Source organism: Desmodus rotundus, chromosome 2, assembly GCF_022682495.2.
Source record: "Desmodus rotundus isolate HL8 chromosome 2, HLdesRot8A.1, whole genome shotgun sequence".
In the NCBI taxonomy this organism is placed as follows: Eukaryota; Metazoa; Chordata; class Mammalia; order Chiroptera; family Phyllostomidae; genus Desmodus; species Desmodus rotundus.
The window spans coordinates 12,729,326-12,738,485 of record NC_071388.1 but is presented as its reverse complement, the minus strand read 5'-3'; the positions used below and the strand labels follow the sequence as shown (position 1 = coordinate 12,738,485).

At 42.2% G+C, this 9,160-nt stretch overlaps 1 protein-coding gene across 2 annotated transcripts in view; it reads right to left on the bottom strand.

Moving 5' to 3' along the window:
- Positions 1-1,847: 1,847 nt before the first annotated feature.
- Positions 1,848-9,160, bottom strand: part of CYYR1 (cysteine and tyrosine rich 1) — a 79,624-nt gene continuing 72,311 nt past the window's right edge. For both annotated transcript variants that reach the window (XM_024562620.4, XM_045196826.3), the window contains one exon: positions 1,848-5,617. In XM_024562620.4, coding sequence (XP_024418388.2) covers positions 5,484-5,617 — 134 coding nt within the window. In that variant the 3' untranslated portion in view covers positions 1,848-5,483. The remainder of the gene's footprint in view (positions 5,618-9,160) is intronic.

Sequence of the window (9,160 nt, the reverse complement as noted above, 5' to 3'; positions counted from 1 at the left end):
CAGGTGGTGGTGAGACACCCAGGCTCGGGCCTCCAGGTGCATTTTCACAGACAACGCAGAAGGAATCCAGCTACTGAACGGCTTCCAAGTTGTTCCCAGACCAAGAAGAAGATAACATGCAAGATATAAAATAATGAAGACACTAACTTATAATAAGACACAAAAATGGGAAAATCAAATCACTTGGTTTCCTTTGGATTTTCGTAAGAAAAAATTTAAACGACCCATCTTTCAGGCGAAGGAAACAATATGAGAGCCCTTATTCACTTGTTGCCCATGACCAAATGCGATCCGGAAAACGATTCCCCTGCCTCCTCTTCACACCGCGCGGTGGCAGGAGGCACACGCTCAGACGCCTCTCCTGACTGGGTTAGAGAAGGGGAACGGAGCAGAAATAGGAATCAAGGAGTCTGACTCCGAACAATTTTTTAAAAACCAATTATGCTTAATGTACCCAGAGAAGGCAAACATTCCCAGCATGTTTCTGCAGTTCCAAACAGGGCCTTGAATTCGTTTTCCATTTTTAGTGAAGGTATTCTGGGTGAGGTAAGGTAGCAACTTGATCCACTGAACACTCCTCTGGAAGCTTGTTTTGGAATTCTTTTCTTGAAGATTAAATATCTGGGAACGAACTGGGACTGCGTTAGGACTTGTTTATAAGGTGTGTGGTATACTTTGTTCCTTGCCAAAATGCAATGTGCTTTAGGGCGGCTCGTAAATGAAGCTCATGAGAAACACAACGGCTCGGTGTCGTCTTCCACATTTCTTAGGAAGGAGGCACCTACCCAGTCAGCATGACCCTGTGAGAGCTGCTGGCTCCTCGCTACACATCAGCGCACTAAAAGCAAGTTGATCACAGCTGCGCATGGTCCTTGGCTTCTCTCAGCGGTTGAGTCGGTACACCCTATTAGAGGGGAGGTTGCCTAAACTCCAAGTAATGGACTTCAGGAGAATGAGATGAAATATGGCTGTGACGGTAGCCCAGCTGCTAAGATGGCTCTTAATGCTCTCACCTGCTGCTGCTTGTGGGCTGGGGTAGCCCCCTCCTCTTTTGTCAAAACTGGACCTAGTGACCTGATTCAAAGTAATAGAATATAGCAGAAGTGCCTCCCCTCTTGCTAGCCCTGGGTTTTGCTGGCACACTCCCTCACTCTATGCTCTGTTTGCTTGCTTGCTCTGGGGAAGCAAGCTGACATATTTGGAGTTGCCCTACAGAGAGGTCCATATGGTAAGAAACGGAGGGTGGTCTTTGGTCAGGAGCCAGGGGATAAATGAGGCCCTCAGTCTAAAACCTGCCGAGAACAGAACCTGTCAATGACCATGCACGTGAGTGGGCTGGAGAGCAGACCCTGTCTCAGCTGCACACTGAGAGGAAGGGCAGCCCGTCAAAGTCCCGGAGCTGGAGGACTCAGCTAAGCCAAACATAGATGCTAGTTTCTATAAAAAAAGAGACAATAAATGTCATTGTCTCTAGCCACTAAGTTTTCAGGTAATTTGTTACACAGCAATGGGTAACTATTACACCTGCTTAAACAAACAAGTGGTAGGGCTTGGGAATGGGGCACAAAGTTTGGAAAGGAAATAGTGTATATATTTGTGTCTGTCGGAGTCACCAACCCAGAGAGAACTTTTATGACAAGTGTCCTTACATATGCTGTTTACAATCATTGTGACAACCTGGCAAGGTTCACATATGTTGGATAGACTGAGATTACAGAGGTGCAGTTAGTGGGCTCAGAACGCAGAGCAAGAAGGTGACAGAGATAAGAGAGAAACCCAAGTCTCTCTGATTCGGAAGCCTTACTTCTTTCCTCTGCATTAATGAGTCGTAAGAGGCGAGGGTGGCAAGGAGGACCACCTGTAAGATCTTTCCAGTGCTAGTTCTGGCACTTTTCCTTTCTGGAGGCCCCGCCACAGTTCACACTGAACAATACCACACAGTGGGGTTGGACCATCAGAGCACTGAGCAGTTCAGTTACATTGCTTGCAGCTTGGGCCTGTGATGAAAAATTAAAAGTGCACATTTCCACCACGTTCTGCCTAAGATTCTGGTAGTCCTTGGCAGCCCCTCTGGTGATTAGTAAGATGATCACATGACTCTGACGTTCTGGCACTAGGTTGTTTTAATAGTTAAAAATAAAACAGCACCTAGCGCCCCACCCTTTGGTGGACTCACAACCGTGTGATGCGTGCTGGATTGCCTCAGCTACAGCCCCAGTTGGCCGATGGGCCTGGCTAAGCAAGTTGGGGGTAGGGCAGATGAGCGGCGAGTGGAGCTTTCATCTGACGGTGGCAGCAAGATTATGAAATAATAGAAGAGTGCACCACTGCCCCACACCTTAGGGCGACGTGGGTGGCCCGGACACTCCTCTCATGGCTTCCAGAGCTGAGCAGGGTGGCTGCACGACTGATTAGACTCTGAGAACTGGCTGTGGTTCTGTCTCACCAGCTCCTGGGCCAGGTCCAGGGTCTCTCCTCTAAATTCGGCCTGTTAGCTCTTGTTAATAGCTTCCCCACCCCTAGCCCAGAGTGGGCTTCTCACAGCTCATTGGATCACAGCCTTGCTTCCAGAGCAGTGGCCTCTTCACATGTATTTGTGGCAGACATCACCATTAACTGGCAAAGTCCACTCCTGCACAAGATGACGGGAGAGGCTTGTTCTTCGGCTCCTTCCTGCTACCTCACTGGGTTTTGCACAGAGGGGGTTTCTGGAGCAGCACTGCCCAATAAGGTGGCCACTAGCCATATGAGGCTGTGTAGCATTTGAAACGTGGCTAGTGAGACTGAGGAACTGAATGTGTCATTTAGCTTAATTTTATTTCATTTACATTTAAATAATCATAGCTGGTGATTATTATATGTAGCCGGTGGCTATTGTGTGGGCTAGCACAGACCCCCAGGCTGTCATCCTTACGTTATTCTTTTGTTGATTTATTTTCTGGCTAATATTTATAGAACATTTTGTATGTGCCAGGACCACACTTTGCATTTTGCATTATCCACCCAATTTTCACAAACCTCGATGAAGCCCATTATAGGATGTATATTTTCCAGAGAAGGAAGTGGAATTTTAGGGAGATGAAGTGGCCTGTCTCACATCATATAGGCAGGAGACAGGATTCAAAATAAAGGTTATCTGGCTCCAGTCCTGCTTTCCTGTGCAGAAGAATGAGGCTGATTCAGCAGGAAGGGAGGGTGAAATAAAATGAACACAAGGCGATTAAAATAATAACCCCTGCTAAAATGGGTTCTTTCCTTTTATTGCTTATTGTAAACATTTTGGCCTCAGCAAATACATTGGGTTTTAAATAACCATAGCTCAAAGACTTCACATCATCTACTATTTCCCCCCAAGATGTAGCATCTTTGAAAATAATCAGTGAACTCTGAAAATGTGTACTGACAATGTGCACATTTATGCTATAGTGACACTAAACACAGATAATAAACATGGCCACCTATTGCAGGTCTATGGGTTTGTGATATATCCTCCAGGAGGCCCTACAACAACCCAAAGCAGAGAGATGGTGTGAGCTGAAATGGCTCCTCTGTGGGCAATGTTTGCAGAACGGAAGAGGTATGTAACAAATGCTTAGCGATGGTGAAGATGATGAGAATTCAATTTCCACGGGTCTTTTCCTCTCTGTTTTTCTTAAGAAATATATGGTGCATTGCAACCAAAGTTCTGAAAGTCACAGGGACCCTGGCCCTTCGAGCTGCACAGTTGCAGTGTGGATGGGTCTGATCACACTTGCAGAGGAAAGATAAATTAAAACATTTCAATTTCTGCTAAAATCACAGTCACTAGAATAGGCTGGAACTCTTGAATGCACTGCATCTTCGTAAGTAAGAAAAGGATCAGTATCTAAAACCCAAGCAAGTCACTTGAAACAAATTTAACTTTTAGATCTCACTGGCAGTTAAACTGTTTTTCAGTCAGGTCACTGTATCTGTAAGTGAAATATGCTACTTGTATTAGCTACTAAATTTCTTAGCTATAAGAACAGAACTATAATTTATACCTTAGGATATTTCTTTTGTTTTATTCAGTAAAATGCATAGTATTGTTTGGGGATTTCACTGAATCGTGATGATGGTGTTGGCGTAAACATTTTAGATTTACTTGCAGAACGATACAAAAATGGACTCATCTCTTCCCAATATTTTCTCAGTGTAAATTTTAAGTACATGAAAGATCCAACATAAATGTTAAGGTCACTTGCAGCAAAATACGACATGTTAGATTTAGTTATTAACAACTTTTACACATAAAGATAGGCACTTCATAACATTTGGATTTTGGCAAAAGGCACAATTTAATGTTGCTATCTTAACCTTTCCATAAATATGTAACTTTTTCAAGGGACTAGATTATCAAAATATATGAAAGGGAAACAGAAATTGTTCTAAGCTGCCGATGAATGGAATTCCACAGAACAGAATCCAAACTTCATTTTTTCCTATTCTTTTTGTAAACTTGTATATTTTGTATATTTTCATGATCAAGTTCTGAGATTTTACTTCCTGTAGAAGAAATGGAATTATGTGGCATCTAATATTTCAGTTTGAAGTGAAGAATTTGTTGCTTGTGGAACCTGATACTTTTCCTTCACTGTTGGAATAACCTTTGTCATAATACACTGAGTAAAGTCAGATGACTCTGAGGTGGCAGTCGCTATCATTGAAGGGTTTTTGGCTTTGAGCAACTTTGAATCCCTTTGATTCTGTTTTAACTTTCAAAGTCAATAGATGAGATTGAACTATTCTAGTAGTTTTCATCTTTGGAGGCATAAAAATTTACCCCATATCTACACAAAACATGAGAACTTCTGAGGTCCACTGGACCCTTCGACCATGCGATTTAGCTGTCCTTCTAGAGCATGTCTCTCACAGACAGTCAGCCAGGTTCTATTTGAAGTATTGGTAACAGGGAGCTTCTCAAGAGCTCCAACTGCTCTTTCTCCTACTGAAACCAAAGTTCCCGTAACTTCCATCCAGTGCTTCCAACGGTATAAGGCACAGAGTAGGTTCTCACGCACTTGATCAGCATTTATCAATGAAAGAAAGAATGAACAATTCTAGTTCTGACTCTTGAAGCTATATGGAATATAGAATACATGGTTTCTTTGGGTAGTCCAGGCCATTTTCCTGTATCACATAAATCTCTTTCCCAGGATCGATATTGCAACACCATTTTCAGATATTTTATCTGTCTTTATTACTCTCCTCTGAATGTGCTTATGTCAATTAGTAGATCTCTTTAAATGTGGTTCCAGTGAACCAAACATAATACTCCAGGTGGGGTCAGCTCTGTGAAGGGTTAAAAACTCTGCATCTCTTGACCTGGACATTCCACTTGACACATTGTTTGACCCGAAAGACGATTCCTTTCAGCAATCTTTTCCTGTCTGTTTCTGAGCAGAGGCATTTTATTCTGGGCAACATCTGTGGCTGGCACATATTCTGTTCTGGGAGGAGAAGGATTATTTCCTTGCATGCCCAGGATAAGGAGGGGGCGGAGACCGCTGTGCTGAAGCTGGTGGGGTTGGGGAGTAGGGAGGAGGCAGCTCTGCACAGTATTCCATCTCATGGTCGTAACTATAGGGGGGCGGCGCCACTGAAAAAGAAAAGGAGAAGGGCATCAGGCAGGCAGCAAATATCTGAGTGCTCTCCACGTTGAAGCTACTGCACTGGGTGCTTTGGGTGGGGATGTAATTTTTGCCTGCAAAACTCCGAGTTTTGTCAGGCCGAGGGCCATGCATACATAACAGGGCAAGTACTATGAAAAGTGGCGCCATTGGCCAAAGCATTTAGGGCTGGTGGGTGAGGGTTAAGTTTCTTGGAAATATGGTGTTGATGGGCAGAGAGAGAAGAGGCTAGAGGGTAATTCAAGTTTGAGCAAAATAACAGAGGAGAGCATTTTTGTTCAAAGAAAAAAGTATATGGAGGGGAGAAATGGGAAAGACATTGAGGAATCTCAGCGTGCTATCATCACGGCGGGCTTTGAAAATCACATAAGCAGTGTGTGATGTTCGATTATCAGAAAAAGGTTCTTAAATGCCAGTGAATTTGGGGTGAATTTGGGGTGATTGAGGTGGACCACAGAAAAGGTGAGAGGATATAAGTTACGTGAGGAATTTTAAGGGGCTCATAAGCCGTGCGGCGATCACCAGAGCCCTCAGGCAGCGGGGTGCTTAGGTAATGACTGGGTAGGTGGAGAAAGGCATGGAGAGTGGAAGAAGGTGTTGAAATATTGGGCACCCAGGACGGGGCTCTCATACCCTAGAAGGTCATGGAGCCATTACAAGAATAAGAATTAGAAATGAAAGTGGGGGGCAAGCAGGTTTGTGAATAAGGTTGACAAATTTAGTTTTGTAAATCCTATTTTAAAAATTTTCTTTATTTTTATTGTAATATATGCAGTGTGTTTTTAAGGATGTTCAGTGCACTTTATTATGACTACATATAGATGTCTTTTATGTAGTGATCTCAATCCCATCTCTAGGGTTGAAAGAGAGGTATCCCTTGAGTACGCCCTGTCTTCAAGAACCCGGCCATTCTGCAACATCTGAGCAGAGCCTCAGCAAGCCCTCTGTGACCTGCCGGTACTTGAATCATCATCCAGATCACGATTCTACTTGGAATTAATGTGTTTAATTGCTACTGTGAATGGAGACTAAATCACAAGACCGGGGTCATATTAATGCTAAAACCAAAACCAACACAAACAAAAAAAAAACCCCAAAAGGCCAGGCACTTAACATTAGAATAGGAAGAAAGAACATGCGACATTTCAACATACTTATTTCTAAGATGTCTTCTAAAATGTGCTTTTACACTAAGGTTATGATAGCGTTCTGATTGATATGCATGCACAAACACTGAGCTTTATCCTATCTGCAAACACAAACCGTGTTTCCTCTGGGTCCCCTTAGGTTGGCTAACTTTACCAGGAGTTTAATGATTTGAACCATTTACTGATCCACCCAGACTCAGGGATGTGAGGGAGCAGAATTGAGTCACTCAAGGGAAGAGGAAGATGGGGACGCAGAACTAGGTGGGATGTCCTTCATGGGCTTCTCTGGTCAGCAAAGGCTTTGCAAGTCTCTGGTGGTCTGAGCAGGCTGCGGGCTCCTGACAGAGGACGGAGCTCTGCAGAGAAAGCAGCAGTGATGTATACAGCTTCTCCATGGCTGCTGTGAACCTGTGGGGGCTGGGCTATTCCAAGCTTTGTTTTCTACAACGAAGTGAAGTTACCCCTGTGGAATCTAAACACACATTCCCTCTGCAGTCCACCCACTCCTTTGCTTCATGATGTCTGGGAGGACTGAGACAAACAGATTTATAACAAACTTCCTCCAGGCCAAGAGATACAGCCTCCATGAAAAGTAGGAAGTTACAGCTGGATACCCACTGAACTGTTTCTTTTAAGCATGTGGTTTTAAGTTGTTTTTATAGTGAAGCCTTTCCCTGCCTCCCATGTGAGAAGCGCACACTGCAAGATTCTACAGACTGACTGCATCATTCTCTGCCACGAAGCCGCAGTGCGTGGTTATGCCTCGGTAACAAAGCGTTTATGTTTTGCCATCTGCGTAAAAACTGCTGGAGGACATTTCAGTGAGATCCCCCATGGTTTTATACAGCTGCATGTTGAACATGGAAATCTAACGCATGAAACAACGTTCTTTCTGCGTCCATACAGCCTTTGGATTTTGATAAAGTGATAATATAATGCTGAAGAGTGATATTTTTGAAGACTATCCATCATGAAATAAACATGGCACATCCTTCAGGGTAGCAATTCCTGGAAGACACTTTGAAATAATACTTGTATAACTGTGGACTGTGCTGTCTTTCTTTCTTGCAGATAATAAATAATGTTTCACTAGGAAGTAGACTTTTCATGGTATCAATTTTTAGCATCCCAGATTAACTCTAAGAAGATTTGTTCTTCCTTAAAGGTTAAGTCATGTTTAAAAGACATATGGATACAGATGGAGATATGTTGTCTTAGAAATTCTTTCATTCCAATATTACAATTTTCTGATTTCAGTAGAGGAAACATGCTGTTTATCCTTAATGTCATAATAGTTGTCTACAATATTAGAAATTTTAAGGGTGCTGTGAAACTCATGGAAGAAAGTTAACGTTTTTCACCCACTCAGGCCAACAGTTCCAAAGCAAATGTAAAGAGAAGATGCATGGTATTATCAGAACTATACAACATTATGTTAGAAAAATTGGAAACAGAAAAATAATCCATACTGTTTTCACCACAATTTAACAAATAGTATCTTTGTACATTCTCTTCTAGTCATTTGTGTTTTGATACCCTTGTAGTCATAAAAAAAGGTATATGCTTTTAACTTTGAATTATAACATAGTCTTTGTCATTGTGCTATATATTCTTCGTAGACATTATTATCGATAGCTCCATGTTATTCAAATGACCATTTACTTGTTTTTAAATTAAGAAATTTTTATTATTATGAAAAATGGAGTGACAGATATCTTTCTCCACAAAGACTTCTTTTGAATTAGTTCTTTAGAACAAAATTCCAGGAATCAACTAACTGGCCATCATCTTTTATTTTTGTCTCCCTTGTGTTTATTTTTTAGCTTCTAAAAGCTTCTTGCCTTCTGCCCATCTTGTAATTCAGCACATGAAGACTCTCTACTCCACGGTTTTGGTTTGTAACACCTAAACTGTAATTGTCTTCTTTAATTATTTGTTGAAACACATGTAATCCTGCCTCTAAGTCCCTTTGACTTTTTAAAATATATTGTCATATACATTTTTAAAGATTTATTTATTTATTTATTTATTTTCAGAGAGAGGGGAAGGGAGGGAGAAAGAGATGGAGAGACATATCAGTGTGTGGTCCCTTCTTGTGCACCCTCAAGTGGGGACCTGGCCTGCAACCCACCCAGGCATGTGCCCTGACTGGGAATCGAACATGCAACCCTTCGGTTCACAGGCCGATACTCAATCCATTGAGCCACACCAGCCAGGGCCCCTTTTATTTTTTTGCATTCAAAAACCATTTTCTGACCTTGGTGTAACCAATAATGCTACCATTCTGTAAATCTGACTACCACTCTTTATCTTTCTAGAATATACATTCTAAAATATCTTGAATCTCACCTGGATTTTCAATTT